This window comes from Seriola aureovittata, chromosome 3 (assembly GCF_021018895.1).
Source record: "Seriola aureovittata isolate HTS-2021-v1 ecotype China chromosome 3, ASM2101889v1, whole genome shotgun sequence".
NCBI classification, from domain to species: Eukaryota; Metazoa; Chordata; class Actinopteri; order Carangiformes; family Carangidae; genus Seriola; species Seriola aureovittata.
The window spans coordinates 6743311-6771173 of NC_079366.1; the positions used below are offsets into that span (position 1 = coordinate 6743311).

Below are 27863 nucleotides of genomic sequence, written 5' to 3' on the forward strand. Positions count from 1 at the left end.
GAGATAGAAAACAAGCTAAAGTAAAAACCAACCTTGATGTTTTTGATGATGCTTTGAAGGTGGCCATCAGTCTCCATGATGAATTCCAAACTGGGGCCATCTTTAAATTTATTTTTCGGCATCTGAAAGTTTACAAACGCACATAAAAACACACACTCTATCACAGATTAATTCCAGCATAAAATGTCATCATACTTTAATATTATTCACATATCAAAAACATTAACATTTAACAGCTAAGTTACCCTCAATAGAGACATTTGTTTTTACTACCTCAAACTCTTCAAACTGTGTCAGTGAATCAAAATCAAGAGCTGCCGTAAGAGTATTAACTGACATCACTGTCTTCTCAAATCGGTCAATGACCTCTGCAATAGTCTCCTGCAAAACAAGAAATACAAGGAAAAACGCACACATACACATTCTGTTTAGGAGTATACTGTAGATAGGAATTTCATGGAAAATAAATAACTTAAAGTGTAACAGTTCATAACAATTTGGGAAACAGACCTGAAAGTCTTCCCCAGAGGGTTTGTAGGTCAAAGCATTTGTCTCCAGTATCAGCTCAGAGATGAACATAGGTTGGACGTGGGGAGCTTCTGACTCCACAGACTATAATAAAAACACACACACCAACCAAAAGAACCAAACTGAATACTGGTCTGTGTCTGCTGGAAATGCTGGTGCTTGGCGGATACAGTTATTACAATGGTTTCACAGTGAAAAACTGAAACAATGCCCTACCTTCCTCTCCATCTCTTGATCACCAGGGTCAGTGATGGCGTCAGAGTGTTGGTTCCAGCTCTGAATGATGGCATGGCTGGGCGTTCGGTGTACCTGCTCCTGGAGCACAGCCAGTAGTTTGGCCACTGCATTCACCAATAAGGAGTGCAAGGTGTTGACAACCAAATAGTCAACAAGACGGAAGAAGCTGGATAGGTGAGAGACAGAAGTGTTGGACGGGATTCATGTGATAGACGTGTCTGATTAATGGCATCCAGACTTGTCAGACTTGTAGGGAAAGCACAGGTGATACTACTAACATTAACTATGGCTCTGTTGTATTTAACCCCAATCTTGCCTCATTATCCGAGCAGAATTCAGTCATCATTTATTTCATTATTGCACCTGTGTTTTCCAACTATAACATGTAAAAATGTCTTTCACTATATAGAAAATGGGAGGGGGTATGTCTACAACTACACAAATAGAGAAAGAGACCTCAAGGCATGAAAGGGGAGCAAATTCAAGACAATTACTCACCAGATAAGGCGATTAGAGAGAAAAGCCTTGTCAATCTGCGCAATCATTTTCTTGGCCTTGTCATCCTCTGTGTTAAACAGAGTGTACTATCAAACATTTAACACTGTGGTCTATGGAAGTACATTGAAGTGTGTTCATATACACTGTATGTACACACCTCTTTTTTTAGGTTCGGATCGAGGTTCCAACCAGTAGTTGTGACAGGCACAAACTGTCACTTCCTTTACCAGGTCTTGAAACTTCTCCAAGTCATTCAAAATCTGACAATAATAAATAAATGAGGGCAATAAGTTTCTGAAGACATATACAAAGACGTACAAAATGTATATATGTACCCATCAAACATCTGGATCAATTTTTATATGAATGTACAAGCACACCTCTTGTTGTTGTTTGAACAGGGTGTCCTGGAACTCCTGCAGCGTGTAAGTGTGTTTTTTCTCCATGCGAAACAAGCCGGTGTCACTGATTTGGTAACACATTTTCCTGATATCTATCAGTGCAGGACTCAGAGACTGTATGACATTTGCACATGTTAATAACAACAGAATTCCCATACTATTGCCATTAGTGTATGGTATTCCATATTCAAGCTCATTAAGACAGATTGAGACAAAATTTAATCCTTGATTCACGTACCTTACTAACAATGAACAAACTGTTTCGGAGGGACTCCCTGGCCAAATGAATCTTCTTGGCCCGAACTTTGGCATGCCAGACGTAGAAAGGTTTCCACTTTTTGAAGAGGGCAAAGAAGGGGATGCGAATCACCTTGCAGTAGGAGTTGTACTCTTCTTCCCAACGCTCAAGGGTTGTAAAGTCAAACTCGTCTTCACATACAGATAGCACACCTTCATCGTTGATCGACAAAATGTCATCCTTACTGTACTCATAAATTTGAACTCTGGAGGGAGTATCCAGAAGTCCACGACCCTTAATGGAAAAGGGCCGTTTTGGGGGACTAGGGCTTGATACAACATCCTGGGACAAATGAAGAGTGGAGGAGCAGTTGAGACACACAAGTTAAGATGATTTTTCTTTTGTAAATGCTAATTTAAAGGAAATTAATGATGATTTTTTGGCTTTAACAAAAGCTTTGTCAACCATTTGCATGATGAGCTTGATTTTCCCAATACTATTTTAATAAATGCTACGTTTTTTATGTCTGTCACTGACCATTGTAGTGGATTGCAGCGGAGGTAGGTGGACAGGCAATTTTTCACGGCGCCTGTGTGGCTGCACTGTATGTTGAGGTGGAGGTGGCTGAATGCACCAGCCTGGAAAAAACATCTGCTCACGGGCTTTTAAGTGGTTGAGACTGGGTTGTTTGCATGTTACTCGTCTCTTCAGCACAGCCTATATCAAGGGGAAGAGAAGATCCATATCAATATACATTAATTACCTTAAGCCTGAGCCGAGGCTAACATAAAGGCCATAGTATGAGAAGTACTAAATTCTGTGTATAGTAGATGGTATTTCATATTGTCTGAGTTTGATCTTAATTTGCAATGTTTTTACCTGTGGGTCTTTCACACGGACTGGAGGCCTTGGCAGGATGGTGGGGCTCTGTAGTTCAGGGAGCTTATGATGCTGCTCTGGGACTGTATGTAAGTGGAATTTTAAGTTTACTACTTTCATTTCATTAAATAGTTGACTTACAAATACTTGGTTATAAAGTAGCTATATGACACGTAAGACTTAAGTAGCATATTTTTATAATACTTAAAAGGCCATATATTAGCTGGGCCTACCTCTGGACTCATGTTCCCTGCATTGGCCCGGGTGGCCCGTCAGAGAGGCCCTCTGAGATGCAGCGGCCATGACATGTATCCTCACAGGCCCTCGGCAGCAGGACAGGGGAGGGGTAGTACTAGTACTAGTACAGTGGAAACGTCTGATAGAAGTAAAGTCAGTACTAAAGACAAATTGTATTATTTAGCTACACAGTTAACTTTATCGGTAGCTTGAGTCAAAATTTGAGAACCTTTTGTGACCACACTACATTATTTACATTTTTTTTTATTCACATAGCGCTAGCTGCACAAAATACACACGAACATTTGTGTAAAAGGAGATTGTGGATGAGGTAGATATTAGCTAGCTAAGTTGGCCTATTTAACTAAACTGGTTACGCTGGTTAACCCAGTTTATCGTTGGTTAACGTTATTTCAAACGGTAACTTTATCAGACTTTTACAAGTTGGTTAATATGAGAACATTGTCTAATTGAATAAGCACTGTCTTTAAAATGTATCCAAACATGCTTACCGTATCAACTATTCAGCTCCAAAATGTTTTTAATACAACTATAACGTTATAGCTTCATGAAACGATCTTTCATGCGCTGCAAGGGTTGCTGGCCTAGGGCAGAGGTTTACCGTTTCCTAGCAACAAAATTATCTCCCTGCATGCAACGCAACCAAACAAAGGCCTGTTGCAGGTTTTTTGGTTTCATACTGAGGTTTTTTTTTTTTTTTGCACCAAGACAGTTACAGTGACATGTCTCATAAGATACAAAGTATTTGATTCCAATAAACCCATATTCCTATACATACATGAAAGACTACCATGTATTTTGAAGGTGTTTATTTTGTCATTAGAAAAAGGTTCATTTTACACATTACATATAGGACATCTTTCCATCCTCACAAATACAAAGCACCAGAAAACCTTTGAAACAAAAAGTGAAACTTGCATCTGCCATTTAATCACCAGAGCACTGAGAACAGCATAACTGTCTTATGCCTTAGGTCAAAATGTTGATATCACCTTACCAAAATGAACAAAGTGCTCTTAACATGTGGCTACATTATTTGTCCTATAGCACGGTGATGAGTGACCATTATACAGTCTATGGATCAACCGTGGCTGTTTTCCTTCTCTGCGATGCCAGTATAGTCAGCTGTTAAAAAGATACAGATAAAAAACTTGAGTGATCAATGAAAAATACTTATTTCTCCATGTAAAAATCCCACAATGTCACCACCTCCACACACAAAACACATAGTTACCTATACCTGTTGTGTAGCGGTAGTTGCCCTTTGTTCAGCTTGTGTCAGTCGTCTCTGGAGACGACTCGTCTTCTCTTGATACTCTGCAAGCTGCCTTTCATACTACACATACACACACATACCAATTAGTTAAATGAAGTCAGATAATGGGTAGTTTTCACTATCCATTATCATAGGCATACTTTTCTGGCTGTTGTTTATAGATGTGGACTTGGCATTAAAAACATGCAGAAACTGTCTATGAATCTTTATATTGTTAATTAGTATCGCTCCTTTGCTTCTGGACTTGTTTCAGGTCACACATTCTCTGAAACTATAAATTAGCCCGAGAATCGCAGATGTTTGTGTAAGCTCTCATCATTCTCGTCACCCTTATCTCACCCCATTTGCAACTAAATATGTATTATTTCTCATATATATGGAGTACAAAATGTTGCATAGTATGAACGGCATACAGTTAACCTTTTCCCAACTTTCATGCTACTTGATGCCGCACCTAATGCTAATATTGCAGGTTTCCAGTAAAAGGCCTCCTGCTTCTTGCCTTTTTTTTTTACCTGCCACCGTTGGAGTTTTTACCTAACTCCAACGGTGGGCTGATATTTGCAGAGGCTCACATTAGCTGAATAGGCCTGAACCGCAAAGGGCAGCTCCTCCCATCAGGAAGAAGACAATGTCCTGCAGTGCAGGATTAACATCTTACATTTCCCCTTATAAGACCAGGTTTTGAAGATCTGTCACGATATCCTCTTAGTAAATTCTCCAGTACAAGAAATAAAGTGTTGTGTAATCATTTACACACCTCAGCAATGGTATGATGGTCTGTTTCAAGCGTGATCTCCAGCTCGTGTGAACGCTGCTTCTGCCGATTCAGCTCTGCCCTGAAAGAAACATTGAAAAAAGAAGATAAGAGCCAAGCTGCCTCTCACAGAGACAAAAACATGTATAAATCTTTATTTTCAAATGTGTCAGTATGTTCAATATTTCCAATACATCTCAGCGCAGTACAGCTGTCGCTGAAGGCAAAACAAGTTCAAGAGGTAAGGCAATTTTTGTTTCAACTGTCATCAGAATTTTTTTGGTGTTCCACCTTAGCTGTTGCGTAATCTTTGATCCAGTGTTTGTGTTGATGTTTTATGAAATTAAAAAAAACAGTAAGGTATCAGTAGGATTCAATAAAGACAGTTTGTGTGAGTACTGTATTAAATATTAATGAATATATTTAATCTTATTTAAAATAATCTCTTATTGGGGATAAGAACTTCTGTTGCCTGTCAGTTACTCAGTAGTTTCCATTAGACTGGTTATCACTGTATGGCTCATTTTGCAGGTTTTATTTAACCAGAAAAATGTTTGCTCTTTTTCAGCACCACATTGCTTCACATTTATCTACACAAGAAAAATACCCAGTAAATCCACATTAAGAATTGTTGTTAGTTAGGGCGTCGTGTGGCGTAGTGTTTTAAGCAGGCGCCCCATGTGTAGAGGTTACAGTCCTCGCTGCAGTCGGCCCCGGTTCGAGTCCCGAATCAGACGGCCTTTACTGCATGTCATTCCCCCTCTCAGCCTCCCCATTTCCTGTCTCTCTACTGTCCTGTCGTATAAAGGCATAAAAAGCCCCCCCCCCCCAAAAAAAAAAAAAATTGTTGTTAGAGCGGCCTATTATTTTCATTTATGTTCCCCATCTATTTTAAGATTCTCCGCTCATGTTTTGTATCTTTTTTTCCTTTCTTTGGTAATGTTAAATCTACATTTAAAGACTCTTACTTGAGGCCTGTGATTTTAGTCTCAAAGGCCTGGACCAGGTTCTTGGCTTCTTCTTTCCAGCGCTGAGTACTTTTCTGCTGTGCTGTAAGGAGGCGTGTCAGATCAGCACTGGTGCTTCGGCCGCTCTCCTCCAGCTCCCTCACCCGTGCGTCAAGTCCCTGCTCCTTCAGACTGTACTCCTGCTCTACCTGTGACACCTGGAGGAGGGCAGCGGAGTGAGGAGGTCTGTGGACATAAGGTTGCCCTGCTGGTCCGAGATTCATTCAACTGGATAAAGAAGACTCGCATATCCAGCTTTGTGTGAACTAATAAAATTTAATTCTACATTACCAGTCAGTAACATCACTTTATGAAAGCATGACTTGTATGTGAACCATGTATTAACTTCTGCCAACTTTCACACCACCTTGAATGCAAGCATTTCTTCCACTAATGGGTCTTCTGCTGTTGATCAAAATGGTTGTCTGACAACACTTCAGAGCAGCAGGCTGAACAAATACATTTTTCTTACCCCACTGTCTTTTGTGGCTTTAGAGGGAGTCTGAGAAAATAACATCTTGAAAAGATCTCAGCACTTCAAAGACAGGGGGTCTAACAAAAGATGATATTGAGATGCATTATGAGAATTGTAAGATGCAGGGGTTCTGAAAGTTAACCCACACTTGGGGCTAAAAGTCAGGATATTTTGGCTTCTGCTGCAGCAATTTCGACTTTCTTCAAGCCGTGTTAGTGGAGTGGCTTTTTCAAATGTTCGACCACTTTGGTCCAGACTGAAAATATCTCAACAAATGTTTTCGTACAGACAATCATGGTCCTCCAATGGTCGCGCTGAGTTTTAGTGAGTTGGATGGATTTCCATGAAGACATTTATGGTACCCAGAGTGTTCTCTTATCCTGTGAAATTTCATTTAACAGAAGGACATTGGGCTTTTTTGTGAGATGTCTGGATAACTATTGGCTGGATTGCCAAGAAATTGGTCGTGATACATGTTCCTCTCAGGATGACTTGTATTAACTTATCATCGAGTCATCGTCAGGTCAAAATTTGAACTTGTCCAATACTTTTGTTGATGACCAAATACCTGCAAAACTAATGTCATTGCCATCAGCCTAATCTGTGCTTTGTGTTTCTGCTTATTGGCAAAGAGCAGTGGGGGGCAAACCCTTGGATGAGACTCTGATTTGAGAAGATTTCAGAGCTGATTGGTGATTACAGTGCACCGTGTGTCTGGCTCATGTTTGCTGTTTTGCGAATAATTATCAACTTTTAATCCTCATTTTAATCTGTTTCTGAAAAGTCCCCGAAATTCATGGAAGAGCATGACAAAATCGCTGGAATAACCCTTTAGCAGATTGTCTCTCCTCTTCTCCCCTTGCATTTATTCCACAGCCTTCCTCCTATTATATTCTTCTTTTTCATCATTCTAGTAAGAATGGCCTCATATACTTGCACTTGTTGCAGTGTCATTTCCTTCACTTTCTTCGTTTACTACCAAACTCCAACTTCACTCTTACTTCAATGTGTCTTTTCTAACTGTTCTTGTAGAGGGCACTGATTCCGTCACTCCTTTCTGTTTCTATAGTTACCTGTTGTTTGGCCTTCTTTTGGACCAGCAGCATGGCCTTGCGCAGCTCATCCATCTCCCTGCAGAGCTGCAAGTTCTCCTGTTGCAGGTGGAGTCGCTCCTCACTGACGCTAACACAGTCGTCCCGGACTGCAGTCAGAGAGCCCTGCAAGCGCTGCACTTCCTCTTGGCACCGGGACAGCTCCTCACTGTAGCTGCAGATGGATAGATAGATCAAGGAGGAAAGAGGAGAAAAAGACAGAGACAAGGACAAAATGTTAATTTTCAAACCACCGTTATTATTGGCAGCAGATAGAGCCACATGGGCAACACTCCCTGCCATTCTGAGTGCTCTGGGATGTGAGAAGGAATGGAGTAAAGGTGGATAACCTAACTTCCAGCCTTTAATACTAAGTATTAAATATTGCACTCACTCCATGTCCATCTTTTTTAGTTTGTTCTGGGTGCTTTGTAGAGTGAGGCTCATGTCTTCCTTCATCCTCTCTGCATTCAGACACCTCTGATGAAGGGCATCAATCTTCCTGAACTCTGGCTCTGCCCTACCTTCCTTATACACCTAGGAGAAAAACACATCACGCAGCATTAAAAAGAATCAATAGTACCGCCTTAGCCCATTCATAAAACCATATCATCACACACTAAACTCTGGATCTAACTTCTTCTTCTGCTACTTTCATACATACCTTCTCCAGTTCCTCCTCTGCAGCTTTTCTCTCCCGCAAGGACCTTTCAATCTGAGACTCTTTATCTGCACACTCCTAGAGAGAGCAATAGAAAGACAGAACGAGGAGAGTCAGGGAAAAAACAGGGTTGGAGACAGAAAAGATGAGTAGACAGGTACAGACTAAAAAAGGATTTTGTATGATTTTGAGAGGTATTTGTCCTTCTTACCAGCTGCAGTGCAGACAGCTCCTCGGCCATACGGTGGATTTGAATGTTGCACTGCTTGCGCACATTTTCCACCTGTTAAAGATAAAGTCACAGCTCAAATATGGGCAATGACTGCAGGGATCTGGGGAGTGTAATTGCTTTTCATTTTTCTTTCAGTTAGATAGACAGTACCTTTTACTCGACAAAACCTTAGCCACCCTGTACCAATTCACTCACACTACCTCATTAAACTGATTCATCTACAATATTTTATTTCTAAAATGGTTTATTTAACAAAGTGAATTTCCATATGTGTAAGAAGTGTTGCTAGCTTGGTTCTGGTGGCCTTTGTTTTAAAATGCTGACTGTGTAATCTCAATGTCCCTGGTTCAGGTCAGGAGTTTTATGATGCAACCTGAAACCTTCATTGTTTACATCCACGTTTGCTTGCTTGCATTTATCTTCTTCCTTACTTCTATGGGAGCATTTCCTCATTTCTTGGCACATTACCACCACCAATGATCCATTGATGGAATAGTGAAAAACGATTGTCTGTGCATCACAACACCTGTGTTCATGTGCGTTCTTGTGTGGGTGCACAACATCCAAACAAAAAAAATGGGGCCCACTCTTTAAAACATTGCTAAAACATGCTTCTAACAGTTAAAGCTCAACAGGGTATTTAAGTTCACACCTCTATTTTGGGAAACTCCACTCCTCATGCATAACTGTCTGAGTGGTACTTTAGTCTTCAGGTAAGTCTGAGGACAGTTTGGGGATTAATTCTTCATTACACGTGCTTATCTCAGCACTGAATGGCTTTAAATGAAGATGAAGGAGAGAGGAGATTAAGGTGAGAAAAAACTACCTCACTTTGACTGCAATGTTTAACCTTAACCTCCAACTCCATAACAAAATTACCTCGAAGGTAAAAAAGCAAAGGCACGGCAAGGTCCATCATTTCCAGAAAGTCTTACGCATCAACAGTTAATTATCTTCTGTTGAAGGCAAGACAGAGACTAAGATGGCAGCCAGCACTGCAGTCATACTAGGCTTCATTAACAGGATTAAACAGTTTAAGGGCTTGATGAAGAAGAACCATTAATAGAGCATTAATCACCATGTCGCTAACTGAGGTTAGGCAGGAGGAAAGAGCAGTGCTTTGCTTTTGGCTTAGTAGGTCATGTGTTAAAAAACGCTAGGGCTTAAGAACTGGTACAGCTGGAGGTTGTGCTTCCAGGTGACTCTAATTTAAAGGAGCTATTTATAAGTTTTGCTATTGCTACATAGCCAATGTTAGCATTAACAGCTGTTCACTTAGAAGTCTACAAGAAATGTTGCCAGTTCAGTATCAAACTTCATTTCTTTACTCACCAGGAGCTGTCTTTAGCTGTGGAAAGCAACCCTCTTGTTTTGCCTGTATTTGTATCTTCTTTTCCTCTCCTGAAATTAGCATGCTAACCAGCTAGCTCCGGTCTGGTCACCCTTTCTTGTTACTTTCCAATACCGAGTCACTGTAGTGTCCAATCTGCCTTGAAGCAGTAGTACTGCTCACAGGACGTATTATAACCTCTTGTATTGTATAAATGCAACAATGGCTGAAGCTCTTGGCAAGACTGTTTGCTGGCTATGTAACAATAGTAAAACTTGCAAATAGCCCCTTTAAATAAAAAAAATCTTTTATTTTTATGAATATTTATTTCTTTAAGTAAGTATACAGAGTTGGTACACCATATCTGTAGGCCAGTGCTTTAAAAATGATGTGATATATATCAAATAACACGGCTGTATCTACTGGGCTGAAAGATACATTTTTCTTCTTCTTTTTTTGTTCTGGTAAACAATGAAAAAAAATGATAATGGTGAATGATGGTACATTTGTGAGCTTAAAAGCAGATTTGAGTCAAACACACAAATAACATGGAGGGCATTTAGTAGAATAAGCTGTGACCTGTGAAATATTTTGTTACTGATGACCTGAAAGATTTTAAAGCTTCCAAACAGCTACAATTCTGTCATGGAGTTTCAGTGTTAACTTCTGCAGAAACAGCAAACAGCAAACAGCCCACCAGTTCTTGCTCAGAGAGCCATGCAGAACTCCCCACCTCTTTTCTGGTGCGGACGGCAGCATCCTGGATCAACTGTTTGATGGCCTCCTTTGTCTTCTCTAACTCTTCTATCCTCTGTTTCTCTCTTAACAAGGCCTGAAGGGAGAGTGTAAAGACAGACGCAGATACACATTTCAGTGGGCAAAGTTCCCTAGTGCTGAAGGGATGTGGACTTTTGTTAGAGGATAAAAGTGCTTAACAGACTGAGGGGAAGGCTTGGTCAGTGAAAAAGACTGAAAAAAAGGAGGGAAGAGATAGACTAATAGAGGAAGAAACAAAGACAGAGTGACTGTGATCACCTGGTCCTTCTGCAGAGCAGCCTCCTCAGCCACCTGAACACTCTCTCTGACTTTGGCCAGAGCCTCATACTTCTCTTCTTCTAGGGTGGTGCAACGTGCCTGGAGTTCTCCCAACTTTCTCTCCCACACAGTTTGCTCTCTGCGAAAGGAGTCTGCCTCCTGAGATGTAACCTTTAGCCTGGCAGTGGAGAAAAGGAGTGAGTACCAGCAGCAGGGGGAAAGACACAAAACTGAACCCCAGAACTCTTGTCTTATTGTTTGACCCAACTGCAATTTCACTGTAGTTTGACAATGACAATAAACTTCTTGAATCTTGATGTAACGTACCACAATTTCCCCAAAGATTCAAGCATAGAAGTGCTCCGTAAGCTCAACTACTGTTAATGTTGTTGGCCTGTTGATATGTATTTTAAGTCACTTTGATAAACACAATGTTGTATGATCATATCTAGTTACCCACTTCGAAAACATGCAGAGTTTCTTCAAATTTCATGAATAATTTACACAATTTTCTAATTTAATTGGTCCCAAATTACATATAAGAGTTCTATAGTGTTGCATGAATTAAATAAATAATCAAAATACTTGCAATAAAGGTCAGAAGAGTGGAAAGGTGCTTAAAGGTGAAGCAGCAGTTTAAATTGTGCTCACCTGGCCTCTAGCTGGCTCAAGGCCGCCTGGAGCTGTTGGAGGCGTCTGTCTGCCGCATCCTCTCGGCCCTTAGCCTCTGCCACATCCTCCTCCTAAATACATACACACATATGGCTGTCAAAGGACGGTTGCGAAAAACAAGGATTTTCATTGCAGGTCAATTAAATGGATTCATCACTTGTTTAAAAAATATGACGAAAGTTGGCTATGATAGCCCAAAGTGATGCCCAACAGCCAAAATAACTAAAACCCAGAATTGAAATATTGACTGACACATAGAATCAACTGCTGTTTCACTGTGTTTCGTCTTAAGTTTCCTGATCGAGCTCTAAACTACCTTCCCAAAGCCCCAGTAGGTTGTATTTTTTTTTCGACACATTTTTTCCTTCCCTCACCCGTCTGTGCATCTGGTCCTGGACATTCTGCAACAATTTGGTCATCTCATCCACTTTGGCTGTTGCTGTCCTGAGTTCAGCCTTGGCTTGTCTACAGTGGGAGGAGAGAGAGAAAACAATAGTTCAAACATATACTGTAACTGTTGCCATTTTTAATTCATGGTCGCCTTATTTGGTTTACAGTCTCCTTATTAGGTCAGCTTAGTTACCTGAGCTGGCTGTGTAGCTCCTCCATCTCTGTGCTCTGCTCTGTTACCGTCTTCAGGAACTGCTGGTTAGTCTGTGTGTGGCAAGGAAGACAAGACTGCCATTTGTGTGGCATGACTGCAAATACAGACTTTGGACTTTATGTCACAACCAATGCTCCCTGAAACTTCTCTCTCAAAACGTTGTACACCCTTTTTTAGAACAAACCCTAAGGAACCTTTGTCAGTCATTCACTGCTACAAAGTCAATTGTTCCCACACACAGTCACTGAAAAGGCTGCTCGTATGAGAAGTCAGAGAGGGGAAAGCAAAAGGCTTGCCATCTCATTAAAAATGTATCAGAGGAATATAGCGTTACTCGCTCCTAACACACTGTATTGTGTCCAAAGTAAGCACCAGGCATATGTGTGTTTGTGTTCATGGGTTTTTACGTGAATAAATATATGCAAAATAGGCAGCGCGCCTTAATCTCAAAGTCAGGTTAACAGTCTCTCTAAATAGAGCCTAAACAGTTTAGTGCTGAAAGTATTTATCGTTGACTGTAGGGGAGGGAGAGAGAGAGAGAGAGAGAGAGAGAGAGAGAGAGACGAGTGTACAACAGCATGTGCTGGAAAAAGAAAAAGCTAAGGTAGTTAGAGGATTACCAAGCCAGCTGACAGTCCATTCATTATACAACCAAGACAGTTCTGGCTGACTACCAGAGTGATTTAGAAACCAATTCACTTAGTTATAAGATTAATTATTGGAGCAGGGTTTAATTTGGAGAAGTGCACACCATTTCGATCCCATGGCTAATTAGGGGAGAATAACTTAACACACTTTTAATTAACCGTCACTTACCGATTCTAGTTTCTGATTGGCCACTTGTAGTTTGTGTGAGTGCTGCTGGAACTGAACAAGCTGATCCTGTGACAGAAAAAAGGGGACATTCAATAAAATTTAACAGCTCGTAATTACCTCATGTTTATATCAAGCATTAACTGAGGACAAACTGCTCTAATTAAACCCATTTCTATAATAATGGCTCCATCTAGTGGTGAAATGCTGATGTCCTAATAATGTGCCGCCTCTACATGTTAATGTGGAAACGCTGAACCTTGAGCTGCTGTCGCTGAGCATCGTGGATCTGTCCTTCAGAGATGGTTTTCTGGTAGACCTGCTGGATGCGGTCCAGCTCCTGGGCTGCCGTCTGCCACAGCTCCATGGCCTGCACCCGCTCCTAACACACACACACACACACACACACACACACACACACACACACACACACAGTACAAAATGTACACAGACACTCTTTCACACACTCAGAAGCATTTATGCATGCTAAAGAAATTGCTGCTTTCTTCCCAGGAGTTAGATGAGGAGGAGAAGAAGAACACCAAACACCTCTGTACACTCAGTAGACAGACACTGGAAGTATGGAAAACAGCTTGAGGAATAACGCCCTCTAACCAGTTTCAAAATTGTGCTGTTTTCAGGTTGTATCTTGTTGGCAAGACACTAAATCCAAAAATCATCTGGATTTTATTCAGAGTCATGAGAGTGTGCAAAAATGGCAACTTCATTATAAGGGCAGTGCTGTGTCGAGCCCCTGGGACCAGCTGTTGTTGCTACTGTTATCAATTAAAAGCTCCAATTCGTTAGCTAACCACTCAGTAAACCATTATGTCTTGTTTTTTGTTGCTTCAAATGTAAAACACACAAGATACAATGTGCAGATATAACAGTTTAAAAGCAGCTTTGACAAAGCTAGAGAGGCTGTTTCGCCCGGCTCACTACTGAATTCACAGAGATCTAAATCATATTGATCCTCTAATCTAACTCCCAGTAACGCCAAACGTTCACAGCATCCAGATGCATCAAATTCAGTTTACTATCATAGAGGATAAAGAAAAGCATCAAATCCTCACACTGAAAAGCTTCAGGCAGAGAATGTTGATGCAGATCAATTTTCTGTTGATCAGTCTATCAATTAATCAACTAATCATTGCAGCTCTAAAAATATTATGTATAAGCCACAATCTAATTTCATACTTGTACGACTGACAACAGGAACAGAAAAATATGTAAATAATAACAACTATATTGTGAACACAGCTGCATTAAAACACAGTATACATTAGGTGATCTGAGGGACCAGGAGGGGACTGAACGGAGACTTAACTGGCCATCTTCCTCCCTCCCTTGTTTGCTTTTCTTCTCTCTTTGTTTCACTAGCTACACAGACAATAGCACTAACGTAGGCTCTGTACTCTATGTGTGAAGACATCTTCTCAAAATTAGAGCAGCTCACATCTTTGGCAAATATAAACCTGCAGTTTAAAGACAGTGGAGTGTGAAAAAGGGCCAAATGTGAGCAGCTCCAGACGCGGACCCAGAGGACACACACAGAGGCTAGAATGGCAGCGGATCAACTCCAGCGGCCGTGACCGAGCCAGAACGCAACGTAACCAGATGGTGTGTACATTGGCCGTAAGACAACAAACAACCGTATTATCTTCATTATTTTATTATGCACTATGACAAATAATATGCACATTATAAACACATAATTGTAATAGTGAACTTAATCTTCAAAGATATGGACATCAAATATGGACACAATGCAGACCTGTTCAGACAGCTGGACCTGCTCTTGGAGTTTTTTGATGACTCCTTCTTCCTCCAGTGTGCTGCCCTCCACTCCTGAAGCCACCGGCAGAGCATGCAGCTGCTTCTCGACAGACTCCCTCAGCTCCGCATGCAGCCTGGAAAAGACGAGTCTTGATTATGAGGGTTGACACTGAAGATTTTAATTTGCAGATAGTTTTTTATTTTAAATTAAACATCTCAACCTTGATTACTGTCTATCCAGCATTTCATTTGGCTGTAATGTAAATGGTCTAGGAGCCTTGATTACCAACAAAGAACTAATTACCTACAAAACTAACACAATTCTCACTGTAACCTTATCTAAGCTCTAAACAATTAGTCGCTCAATGTATAAAAAAAAAACTATGTGAAATCTGATATTCTCTTATAACATCTCTCATTGATTAATGTTGATTAATGTGATACATCTTCACTATCTTTCATGCTGTTGTGTGCTAAGGGCGGCAGTGTCACAGCCAAAGACACCAACAGACTGAACAAGATCAGAAAAGCCGGCTAACAATTCTGGACTCCAATTCATCCGCTCACTATCTGAATTATCACCTGCACTTTGGTACTCATAATTCTGCATGGGTCATGCCGTCTGCCACTTCACGTATCAAACACTTTAACACTGCACAGGCACTTTACTGCTGTACACAATCCAACAATCATTTCTACATATATAAAGACACACATACACACCATATATTGTCTCTGTTTATATTCTCACTGTAAATACATTTCCATTTTATTCATTTTAATTTTTTAATATATTCTATTATTATTATTCGTCTGTTTCATTTTATCTTATTTTTCTTACTTCTATGGGTATTTTTTGTTTATCTTGAATGTAACGCTGTAATGTAAAAAAGTGCTATCTTATCTACTGTGTAACCACTCATCCTATGTTGAGAACAGTACAATTTTCCTACCTTTCGTTCTCCTTGACAACCCTCTCCAACTTCACTTTGACATCTGTCATCTGCATCTGTTTATTTTAAACAACAGAACATTGTATGTTATTGATTAGTTTAGACAGCCTGGTGGATTTTAGGGTGCCTTCAGTCAAATTTAAGCACAGATTTGCCCATTTAAAAAGTTACACATGACTAAAAAATAAAAAGATCAAGTGATATTCATTACACAGCTGTCTTTTAATCTTCGACTTTCTGCTATTCAATTTAGAATTTTTCAAGAGCTTAGACTTAAGCAATCCCATTTCTTCAGCTTATATCTACAGTGTGTTTGTAATATTTCAGTAGACAAAGTTAAGATATTTCATGTTTGTGAATTTGAGCATCATTTTATATCACTGTCAGAAACAAATTTAATTGCCCCAGTGTTTTTCACCTGGTATCTCTGCAGTTGCTCCGTCATTTCATCCATATGCCGATCATACTCTGCTATCAGAGGAGCCATTATACTGTAACACAGATGAAATACGTCACAAGTATTTTCTCTCAGGTGCATACATATGAAGAAAAGGTTGTTTTTCCACTAACTTGGACTTCAACGAGAATATGTTCATTGTCCTACATAAAAAGGCTTTTTTCGTGCCTGACCTTCTGTCTGAGATCCAGGGTGCAGGAGACTCAGCCCGCCTTGCCTCCTCAACCTGATCGACATAAGACACACAGTTAGCAGTTAGCCTAATAGGATGTCCAGTTGTAGTACATTATACCAAATACCTTTGTTTCCTTCATTACCAAAACAAAATACAGATGGAAAGGTTACAGAGAACAAAGCTTTCATTCATTTAAATTCCCATATATGTACATACAAATTTCCTGGCAAAAAACATTAACACAAAACACTCACTGAGCATACCTAATAATGAGCCTAAATCATTTTTAGTTAAGCTAAATCTTTGCCAGTTTAAAGAGGTTTATGATGATTCCTTTTTACCTGAGATGATGTGGATTGAGTGTGGTGTCCATATTGATACTGGCTGAGAGCTGAATTTAACCTGTGGACTAATAACAGAAATATAAGTAGATAAGCCTACACACTACATTATTCAGAGTTGTCAAGTTTTCAGTTTCCACACTAAAATATGCATTTTTGAAAATGCAACTTTTCACAAATAAGGTCATACTTTGAAACTGTAGCATTCTCCATTTAGGTGTAGTTAAAGAACAAAAAGACAAGTAGAAACATCTTGGCCATATTGTGTCTTTGCCAGTGTAGCCAAAATTTAAATTAGACATTAGTCTTATTCAGAACTTGAGTGACAGGAACATTACGTAAGAAAAAAGTCAGGAGTCAGGGAGACCTATCAACCTACTGGTGTTATCCTCCCTGGTCTGTCCTTACCTTGATCACGCAAAAACTCAACTTCTGCATCCATGCTGAGGGTGTGGTCCAAACAGAAGCAAAACAATTTACGTCGGCAAGTTGGAAACGATCACCGGGAACTATAGATGCAGCTACAATTTGTCCGCTAGTACTTTAGTGGCTATTTTCAAGGTAACGTTTGAGTGCGGGAGTTTAAACCCCGTCTACTTTAAGTACATGACTTGAGACGTTACAAAGCTTCTAAAAACATATATCAATGTGTATCGCGTGTTCCCGTAGTTACCTGCTGCAGCTAGCGTTAGCTGGTGCAGCTAATCAATCTCAGCTAAGTTTAGCTAACAAAACCTTTGATAAGTTGAACAAATGGCTGATTTGCAACACAATATAATATTTTCAGAGGGAACTGACTCTTCTGACATATATAAATGTATTAGAAGCCAGGCGGTAATGTGAAATAGAAATACATGATTGGGTTTTTTGTTATAATCCTCCGTTCCGCCGTCTGTTTAAAAGTAAACAAAATGACACAACCAATGACAATGAAGATGTGTTCCCTTAAAGATGTTCCGTTTGTACATCAGGGTGGAATAAAGGTTCCGCTTTGCTACAGGAAGCAGCAGTCCGGTTTCTTGGAAGTTAACCAAGCTTTTAGTTTCAGTGCGAGTAACGTTATCATATATGACATTTTGGAAAGTGGAAAGAGATTATGTTTGCACCACAGCTATTTTGTCTGTTTAGTCAGAAAGTAACAAACGTATTTGTATAAAATTTGCTGGCTACCTGGCGGTAAACTACTAACAAAATTGGATTTTGGTGATGAGAACGATTCTGCTGGAAAACAACGTCTTCTGGGTAATTTGCTTATTTGTCCAGACATCACATGTACTCTGAAACCACAACCAGCACATCAAGTGAATTCACTTTGATGGTTCCAAGCTTCTTCTGTCAGGAAGTCAATTTTACTATCTAGTAAGTTATTGAGTAACAGAACTGTACTTGACATTTGATAACGAACTGCTTAAAGAACCGAACAGTGTGTATTAGGGCATGACAAGCTCAGCTCGGGACAGTTGAGAGTATTTTATTCAGTGAGTCTTGGGAGCCTTTGACAACATGGGGGTAGCTCGTGGACTACAGTGTGTGACACTATTCCACATCCTGCTGTGCTGTGCATCTCTGTAAGTTTGTAATGTGTTGCTGTACTGTGTCACTTTGGTCACACAGCCAATTCATTCTAATTTAATATTTCTTTCAGTCCTCATACAGTAATGGAGTTTGCTATCCAGCACACCTGGGATAGCAATCCTGTGAATCATGATCCTATCAGGATCGTTTTCTCTCCTGGACAAGGAGGGCTGAAGATGGAGGTCTTTGGTCCCTTCTTCAATGACCCAGCAGCTCCTGCAGGGCCCCCAAGTCAGCCTTTTCCTGGACTCTGGGATTATGAAGGTAGGTAAGACGACGGTTAGAGATGCTGTTTGTATGGTATAGTGCTAAACAGCTTTCCAGATATGCAAATCCTGTTTATATAGACAAGGGTGTTAACAGGTTAATTGACAAATGCACGAATGTCTGTGAATAAAGTATGATCTTCACATTAGTGAAAATCACATTATTAAACTGAATAACTAAAAGCACATTTTAAAGAAAGCATTTAAAAAATCACTAATTTAATTGACATAGAAAGTGTTCATTTAATAACATTTTTACCAAAAGGTATTAATAGTATCACTTAAATGTGAATTTAATAAATTACTTTATAATTTATTTTATTTGGGAAATGTGCAACAACTTTCAGTTCCCCCCTTTGTTTTCAGTCTTTATACTAAGCTGAGCTAACCGTCTTAAAGCTCCAGCTTCATATTGAACAACAGATATAAGTGTGGCATCAGTCTGCTCACCCAATGCAAACTCTTGGCAAGGAAGGAAAATTAGTATATTTCCCAAAATGTTGAACTATTCCTTTAACAGATTATAATTGTACATTAAAGGTGTATAATTATTCCAGTGATACACTCCAGTATCCTTACTGTTGATCCAATCTGAACTTTATAAACTTCACAAAGGTCACATTTATTGCCTATTGTATTTGACTGTATGATGTTGAACTGTTGTTACGTCTATGGCTCCCACCCCCCCCCCAATAGTTGTACTTATCATAACCATGTAATTTCAGCCATGATTTAGTGATGTTGTCTGTATGTTGCAATTTTAGGATGCTCTACAAGCAGAGATAAGATTATGAATATATTCCAATGAGGTTTGAGAGACTAGGGACTACCTCTGTTTGTGAGGGCATAATAGTAATTGCATTATCATCATTATGGTGACACAGCAATTAAACATTGTAATGAGGTTGAGTTATAACAATCCCATCTAATTGACCTTAAGTAAGTTCGATTCCTGGTTAATGAGCCCCACATATTTGGCCTCATTAATGTTAGTTATTAGATTGGGATCCAACCCCATTATAATCTAGGTAGATAATGAGCACACTACAAGGTTAGCGGCTGAGCTGGTCCCCATATCTTATTTGAGAATTTATGTATCTCTTACTTTTCCATGATATATTCTTAAATTGTAACTTAAAATAAAAGACTGAAATGATTTAATTTTTTTTCCCTGAATGGGTGTTGATGAGGTTAATAACACCTTTTAAGAATTAATGTAAGATTAAAGGTCTTATCTTTATTTTATTTTATTCATCTCCTCAGTTGTTGAGTCCTTCTTCCTTGACAGTACTACAGAAAATTACCTGGAAGTGGAGCTTTGTCCGTAAGTATAGCGCTCAGCTGTTGTACTGTCCATGTGTGTGGCTATCTTTTTATAGACAGTCATAGTACAACAATGGGACATCTTTGTTTTTATTTTAGACATGGACAACACCTGATATTATTGCTGTCAGGAGTCGGTCAAGCATTTATGGTAGGGACACATCAAGGGATTTATTGAGGGGCTTTTTTGTATTAGGTGATAAGTATTTCTTACTATACTCCTTATGTCTTTCTCTAGCAACAACTGCCCATGGTGTTTAATGCCACAATCAGAGGGGACAGGTGGATGGGTGAGGCTCTCCTCCCGTGGTCGTACTTCCCTCCCAATGTTAACAAGATGAACTCCTACGCCATCCATGGCTCAGGGGAGAAGCGTACATATGAGGCTCTCTACCCTATTCCCAAGGCAGAGATAGTGGAAAGCCAGAAACCTAACTTGTGAGTATGCTGACGCCTATCCGCACAGTTATTCGAGGTCATAGAATTTATATACATAAGATATTAGTCATGGCAAAACATTGCTTTGTTTTGAAGGGAAGCGGCAGCAATTACTGCACTCAGAAAAGTGGGGGACTTGTAAGAGAGAAATGTAGGTCAAAATCAAAACAGCAGAGGTTGCGATATCTTGACTTTTAGTCCCTAGTATGCATTATAACACTGGATCCTATATTTTCCATAGTGCAACTTCATAGTATCTTTCATTAGACTTACTTGTAAGTAGGGCTGGGTATTGCCACTGATTTCCAGATTGAGATTTTGATGAGATTTCCAAGTCGATTTGATTTAATTCGATATCGATTCAGTAGGAGACATTACACAAGTGTCTTCACGGGCTGAGTAGTACTTCTTGTGATGGGTAAACTAATCTTATGTATAGATGCATATGTGGATTGTATGCATCCTATATTAAATTCTTTCTCTGTCTCATAGCCACCGCCTGGAGTACTTCAAAGATTTCCGCCTGCAAAGCATCATGGGAGAAGACTGGGTCCAGCTACAGTCTGATCTGTGGAGAGGAAAACCCTGAGCTTTTCAAATTCACTCCCTTTTCCCTCTTGCTGTCTCTCTCTTGCATGCACAGACATGCAAACACCTCTGTGGCAGGGCCCTAGTACAAACACTCATTGCCAGGGAACAAAGGGCAATCAATCTTTATTAGTTAATGATGTCAAACGATATGACAAGAAATATGTTATCGGCTTGTCAGAGCGCATTAGCCTTCACACACATTCATGCGAGCACACAGACACACACATCACAAGCTATTGCACGTCACCAAATATTGCCTCGGGAGAGTGTGACCTACAGCGGTTAGAGTGTGGATGGTGGCAAGGACTGCTCACTTTGACCTTCAGCTCCTGTGTAGCTTGTGCTTTTCACTTCTTTTTTTTTTTTCTCGCTTTTTAGTGACATAAACACAGCAGACTCTTGTGATTCTTTTCCCTGTTAAGGGACACACACACATAATCATACAGACCATTATAGTGAAAAATATGTTCTTTGGAGACACATGCTTGAGCTTTTGAATTAACGTTGAACTGTAATTTAATCATTTTTCAATCATTCCACTGCCTTTATTGATTTCCTTTTACAATTAAATATGTTGTCAAGTGTATAGTTCTTTTTGGCTGGACTGGCCACAGGCCAGCGCTGCATCTGTGAATGTTTGTGACTGAGTGAAGAAGTTACACCATTGGTCAGCGTGTGTTGAAGTGTCTTTTCCTTTAGGCTGTTGCACACAAATTATTTGAGAAGAACAGTTTCTACTACGTCATAAGACATTTACAGAAAATTCACAACAGTTTTCAGCTGTCATATTTCCTCAAATAGTGACTGGGGCCTTTATTCACCACAGTTGCAGGTAATACTTTATCTGAGGCGGGCTTGTGTTACAGGCAGGTCTTTATTTATAATTTCCTCCGTTTGATATGTATGGTTGGTCGTACCAGTATTTTAGTGTGATGCATTGTTTTGATCCACTCTCGTTTGCCCTGTTAAATTTACTGTTAAAGATAAGTAAATGTTTTGGCATGCCTGGCAGAGTAACACTATCCATGGTACTGAAAGGGGGGTTAAATTCTGGCATGTTGAATTAGCATATTACCCTGTGTTTTGTTGTGTATGAAAGGAAAGAACAAAACACGCAGTTGGACTGAGAAAGAAATTCTGCTAAGAGGGGCTAGGAGTGGGGGGGGGGTAATAATTTTTTTTCAGCAATCAACCTACCTGCATGTCTTTGGACTGTGGGAGGACCTGGAGGAAACCCACACAGGCACGAGGAGAACATGCAAACTCCACACAGAAAGACTCCGGCCAGCCGGTTGGTTCAAATCCAAAACCTTCTTGCTGTGAGGCAACACTGCTAACCACTGCACCGCCCTAATACCAGTACGACAATTTAAAAATCCTACATTCAAAGTATTATATATATATATATATATATATATATAATATATTATCAGCAAAATGTACTTTAAGTAGGAAAATAGCTCCTGATATTATATATGACATTATTAGATTGTTATTGTAGCATTTTACTGTTTGTTGTGTATTGATTCCCAATCTAGGGTTCAGGCCTATTTTCAAAAGGTCAAAAGATAAATATGAGGTTTTGTGAGATGATTAAACGGTCCAGAAAGGAGAAGAAAAAAGTTATTTACATTTTAGGATCTTTACACAGATTTGTATTAATTTTCATCTGAATGTAGAGTAGAAGTATAAAGGATTAGAACATTTAAAAACTCAAAGTACAAGTATCTCAACATTGTTCTCTTGCAAATTAGAAACTGGAAGTTGTAAAAAGTTACTTTCCACCACTTACTAGAGTATAAATCCCTCATGTCTGTATGCTAACTGCTAGCATGGGTCTGTCCAATGGTAACAAAATCCAGCACCTCTAAAACTCACAAATTCACACTTGAGGTCATGGAGTCGCCACTGGTTGCCTGGCAACCTCACAGTGACAACAAGATTCAAGCAAGTTACCACACCTGGCAAAGAAATGGCCTAGCACATAACCACCCATAAAACCACAACTCTTTGTTTTTATACATAAGGTTTTTGCACAGAATAAACAACAAAATGTACTGTCTTAATTAGTGATCTTAGAGCTGCTGATAGGTGGACATTGTTAAGAGTCAGACTAGCTGTTTCCCTGTTCGAAGTCTTTGTGCTAAACTAAGTTAACTGACTTCCAGGTAGCTTGAACGCTGCCTAGAACACTGAATTTACTCATCTTGATACACTTAAGTTCATCCCACCTCATCTATACACTCTCCAAGCATTTTATTAGGAACACCTGTTCACTCATGCAATTATCCAGTCAGGCAGCAGGGCAATACATGATGCAGATACAGGTAAGGAGCCTCAGTTACGTTTCACATGGAGCATCACAATGGGTAAAAAATGTGATCTCAGCAACTTTGACTCTGGCATGATTGTTGGTACCAGACTGGTTTTGAGTATTTGAGTATTCAGAAGGAAGATAGGGATCAGAGAGATCAGAGGAGAATGGTCAGACTGGTTGGAGCTGACAGAAAGGCTCCAGTAAGTCAGATAACAACTCTTTACAACTGTGCTGAGCAGAAAAGCATCTCAGAATGAACAACACATCGAACCTTGAGGTGGATGAGTTAGAACAGCAGAAGACCGTGTCAGGTTCCAGTCCTGTCAGTCAACAGAAATCTGAGGCTGCAGTGCAAAACAGTTGAAGACTGAAAAACTGTAGCCTGATATGATGAATGGATGGATTTCTGCTGAGGCAGCAGATCGTCGGGTCAGAATTTGGTGTCAACGGCATGAATCCATGGACCCAACCTACCTTGTGTCAACAGTCCAGGCTGGTGTGGTGGTGGTGTGATGTGTGGGGAATGTTTTCTGGGCCACTTCCAGCAGGATAATGCCCCATGTCAGAAGGAAAAGTAATCTCAAACTGGTTTTCACGAAGATGACAATGAGGTCAGCGAACTTCAGTGGCCTCCCCAGTCACCAGATCTGAATCCAATAGAATACCTTTGGGATGTGGTAGAACAGGGCACTGGCAGCATGAATGTGGAGCAGACAAATCTGCCAAAATTATGTGATACAATCACAAAATATCAACATGAACTAGAATCTCAGAGGAATGTTTGAAAACATATTGTAGAATCCATGCCATGAACTGAGGCTGTTTGGAGAGCAAAGTGAGGCTCTGCCCAATATTACTCTGGCGTTCCTAATAAAGTGCTCAGTGAGAGTATATCAAAGTCCCTCTCACTTACTTTTCCACCTACTTGAGAGAAGTTTAGATCACAGGCCCTCTGATCCTTGACATACACAGACACACACACGATGATTGGGGACTCACAAATCTCTGTCTTCTCTCAATGACCCTGAGAGTCTCTCCCCCTTGCCCCTGCTCCAGCCCCTTGTAGAGCCCATGTATTTATCAGAGGCTCCTCTCGGATCACTGGCTGGCAAACCGCTTCTCCTGACCAGGAGACAGGGGGCCGATTGATTTTCATGTTGGATGTGTTGCTCTTCGCTGTGGCAGCCCAAAAGCCGGTATTGAGCCCTATCAGTTTTAATTGGCATTCTTGCCTTTGAAAAGCGTGCAGTGATTAGGCCTAGAGAGCCCACTGCTTAAGCCCCCTCCTTATCATCGCCTGCGGTGCCTTGCCACCTCAATGCACACTAGTCACATGCACACACGTGCACACACACAGAGCTGACAGACTGTAGTCCACCAGCATGTCTCTTACTAATAAAATGTTGACCTAAAAATATGTTTCTGGATGCATTTAGACAAAAACATGATCTTCATAAAACACTTTGATTTATACATAACTATGCACACCCACCTGTGTGCAGGCAGAGGATATGTGTCCCCACTAAGATTTAAACCCAGTTCTCTCTAATTAGTGTGAAGAGATGAGAGGGGAGAGCAGAACAGGTAGCTGCCTCTCCTCTGCCTCCAAAGCCCCAGCAGACAAGCAGACACAAGAGCCGTCTTATCCCCCTCAGAAAAAGAGACCAGCCTGCTCTAAAACATTCAACACCAGCTTAAGGGGTGTTTCTGCGTGTCAGAAACTTTCTGGTGATCACCCCAGACCTAGTTCCTTTTTTTTTTTTTTTCAAAAGACGTGGGTCTCATTTCTTCAAGTTTAAAGAGTGTTTGAGGGTATGAATGAGGATAAAGTTGTGATGAAAAATAGAACGAGAGGGATAAAGGAGTGATCTCGGAACATGAAAAGAGCGAGAGATTGAAAAAGTGAAAACGGTAATGACTTTGCCTAGTTTTAGGGGTTCTGTGATAGAGGCCCAAATGAAAGATTCATACTGCAGCTAATAAGATAGTGGGACGGTGTGTAGCCTTTGCAGGCTAACGCCAAAAAAGTCATAGAAGTTTCCGACACACTGCAGTACTCAATCCTTGTGTGACTGGCTTCCAATACTCCACATCGCCCAAACAAAAGCAAACTTTGATCCGTGTCCATGTGAGACTTCATTGTACCTGTGCTGTAGCTGGAGGCAACCTTCCCATCAATCTATTTTACCATAAAATATGATAATACACCATTGGTGCTGCATTCTGCATCTGTCTTGCACTAAGGTTAAAATAGATGGGCCGATAATAAAGACCTATTGGAAACGAACATGGCATCCCAGTGTTTCTCTGGACCAACTGAATGCTTATTAACTCTGTCCAATTATTGTCCAACAAGTCCATCATTACTGAGAGGTCTGTACAGGTGAAGGATGGGAAGAGTAGTGCTGGGCAAAAAAAAAAAAATCTGGACCTAAATGCTTCTACAGTGCATGTGTGTGTGTATGTGTGTATGTGTGTATGTGTGTATGCTTGATGGCACAGGTACTAATTGCAGTTGAAGCCAGCTAGTGTTGCGCATATGAGGATGGCATGGGTAGAATGCGTGATGAAGCTGTAAGAGGCTGGGGAGAGGAAAAGAGAGATGCAGAGCCAAGCGAATGCCAGGGACATTAATGAGGGCCAGACGAGTTCTACTTCTCAATAACACTGCAGTGAGCAAGAGAAGAGAGAGGAAGAGAATGAGGGGAATAGGAAAAACAAAGAGGAACAGAGAGGTTTCATTACAGAAGAATGTTAGACAACCATTTGCAAACTCAGATGAGTGAGGCTCTTTTTTTCACATCCACAAGTCCATAGATATGCAAGCATTTCTCAACATGAAGAGAAATTACACGCAGAGAGACACATACAAACAGAAAGTATAATCTACTCCAAACCAGATACATACAGAAAGAGCTTTCATGTTTATGAATCACTGCTAATATATGCATTAACATTTTATAGTCAGAGTTAATAATTAACAGTTACGTCTGCTTTATATGCTCACATACACAGCACACATACACACACTCTTGTGCGTACATGGGGAAATAGAGAGAGAGGTACTGCAGGCATTTGTCACACAAGGGAATGGGATTCATATGTTATCATTGCATAAACATTAGAAATAAATGATATCAGTAAGAGGGGGAAAGAAAGTAAATTAAGCTTTCTTTGCTATCAACACAGAATATAAATCATGAGTGTTTTCCTAATTGATTCCATTACATTCCCACCTGCCTGCCGACACTCATCCATCCGTGTATTGTTTATCTTCATTTTAAGCTGGATGGATGAAAAAGGTCGTTATTGGATGTGAAGCCCACTGAATTTCATCCTTTTTTAGCAAGCACATTAATTGCCAATTAGCTGCAGCACACAGTTATTAGAGAATATTTGTTCTTGTACAATAAACTCGCAAAGAAGCAAACTCTTGATACAGAAGTTTACTTGTTTGGGAGATACGAGATGGTGATTTTCCGTTTGTTTTTAATAGCAAATAGACCACATTACGCTTGAAGGTAATTTATGTGCAGCTTGATATTACTGGTTGTAAGTGAGCAAGTTCACTAACTCTTAATTGGGAAATAAATCACACTGTTGCCATAGCAACAGACACTTAAAAGTGGTAATGGCAAAATGAAGGCATGCTGATAGTGTCTCAGCACATTGGTGGTATGTGTGTGTGTGTGTGTGTGTGTGCGTGTGTGTACGTGTCCGCTCATGCATGTGTGTTTTCACCACCTCAAGCTCATTACCACAGAGCCCTCTTAGTGTAGCTGCTGCGATGTACCGTGCACGGCATGCTGTTTCATTCCATTTGGTCTTGTTTTGTCCGCATTTCTCTTACAGAGCGTGCTCATTTAAAACCATGACAAATGTTGAAATAACAATGTAGTTAACTGTATATAGTGAACCAAAAAATAATTACATCATTATGTGTCAGAGTCTTCCCATGTATTTCCTCCACTTAGTCCAGGTTTGTAATTCCTCTCCTCTATCTCCTCTTCCATTATACTTTATCCCCTTTCACTTTCTACTTTTAAAATATTTTCCTATCTCACCTTCCCCTTCATTTAATCTCCTTTCCCTCTCTGTTCTTCTCCTGGGCCCTGTCCTCTTCTCTTCTGTCCCTTTCACTTCTTGAAATGGATTGAGGCAGAAAGGGCATTAGCGTAGATGAATGGATAGACCGGCCTAACACAATCTGGCCCACTTCAGTAGACAATTTAATATGGACTCGCCCACAGTGTGGTTACCCCGCCAGGGCACTGCACTAAATCTTACTTTGACTTGTTATGATAGATACAGATCTGACACATCAAAACAGTGTGTGTGTGTGTGTGTGTGTGTGTGTGTGTGTGTGTGTGTGTGTGTGTGTGTGTGTGTGTGTGTGCGTGTGTGTGTGTGTTGGTATGTGTGCATGCATGTATTTGTGTGGGCATGATGGATATGACAGACGATCGACAGACGGGTGATCTATGAGAGGCAGAACTGATAATTATAGTATTTATCTGGGTTAAGTGTCATGGCCGCCTGTGCTGCATTAGGAACTGATAAAAGGCTGAAATGTCTTTCAATGCATTCCATCAATTCAACACCTGCGCCTCAACGTTTAAAAGGGAGCAGACCATACAGGAAAGACATAAAGTGTATCAT

At 40.3% G+C, this 27863-nt stretch overlaps 3 protein-coding genes across 7 annotated transcripts in view; 1 reads left to right on the forward strand and 2 right to left on the reverse strand.

Moving 5' to 3' along the window:
* dnah6 (dynein, axonemal, heavy chain 6) overlaps positions 1 to 3112 on the reverse strand; it is a 60189-nt gene extending 57077 nt beyond the window's left edge. The window contains exons 1-11 of the mRNA XM_056373006.1: positions 3015 to 3112; positions 2782 to 2864; positions 2440 to 2619; positions 1903 to 2244; positions 1644 to 1778; positions 1421 to 1523; positions 1264 to 1330; positions 745 to 931; positions 511 to 612; positions 274 to 381; positions 33 to 122 (exon numbers count right to left, since the gene is read on the reverse strand). Coding sequence (XP_056228981.1) covers positions 33 to 122; positions 274 to 381; positions 511 to 612; positions 745 to 931; positions 1264 to 1330; positions 1421 to 1523; positions 1644 to 1778; positions 1903 to 2244; positions 2440 to 2619; positions 2782 to 2864; positions 3015 to 3084 — 1467 coding nt within the window. The 5' untranslated portion in view covers positions 3085 to 3112. The remainder of the gene's footprint in view (positions 1 to 32; positions 123 to 273; positions 382 to 510; positions 613 to 744; positions 932 to 1263; positions 1331 to 1420; positions 1524 to 1643; positions 1779 to 1902; positions 2245 to 2439; positions 2620 to 2781; positions 2865 to 3014) is intronic.
* A 721-nt stretch (positions 3113 to 3833) lies between these two features.
* Positions 3834 to 17238, reverse strand: sclt1 (sodium channel and clathrin linker 1). Of its 3 annotated transcripts, none has more exons than XM_056372522.1 (21): positions 17103 to 17238; positions 16695 to 16762; positions 16352 to 16404; positions 16140 to 16212; positions 15722 to 15777; positions 14767 to 14902; positions 13252 to 13374; positions 12996 to 13061; positions 12159 to 12229; positions 11950 to 12040; positions 11555 to 11646; positions 10904 to 11081; positions 10602 to 10700; positions 8518 to 8589; positions 8310 to 8384; positions 8040 to 8182; positions 7628 to 7820; positions 6041 to 6237; positions 5076 to 5154; positions 4280 to 4375; positions 3834 to 4164 (listed from the first exon to the last, which is right to left on the reverse strand). In XM_056372522.1, the coding sequence occupies exons 1-21, from the start codon at positions 17134 to 17136 to the stop codon at positions 4114 to 4116; spliced, it is 2046 nt and encodes a 681-aa protein (XP_056228497.1). In that variant the 5' UTR covers positions 17137 to 17238; the 3' UTR covers positions 3834 to 4113. The 3 variants fall into 3 exon arrangements, with proteins under 3 accessions (XP_056228497.1, XP_056228498.1, XP_056228496.1); XM_056372523.1 differs by having other exon boundaries at positions 16695 to 16755; positions 17103 to 17216; XM_056372521.1 differs by lacking the exon at positions 17103 to 17238 and adding an exon at positions 16885 to 16984.
* c3h4orf33 (chromosome 3 C4orf33 homolog) lies at positions 17164 to 21553 on the forward strand. 3 transcript variants are annotated; one of them, XM_056372526.1, is made up of 6 exons: positions 17164 to 17255; positions 18340 to 18533; positions 19799 to 19859; positions 19958 to 20009; positions 20097 to 20296; positions 20789 to 21553. In XM_056372526.1, the coding sequence occupies exons 2-6, from the start codon at positions 18353 to 18355 to the stop codon at positions 20883 to 20885; spliced, it is 591 nt and encodes a 196-aa protein (XP_056228501.1). In that variant the 5' UTR covers positions 17164 to 17255; positions 18340 to 18352; the 3' UTR covers positions 20886 to 21553. The 3 variants fall into 3 exon arrangements, with proteins under 3 accessions (XP_056228501.1, XP_056228500.1, XP_056228499.1); XM_056372525.1 differs by lacking the exon at positions 17164 to 17255 and adding an exon at positions 17679 to 17936; XM_056372524.1 differs by lacking the exon at positions 17164 to 17255 and adding an exon at positions 17947 to 18262.
* The last annotated feature ends 6310 nt before the right edge of the window (positions 21554 to 27863 follow it).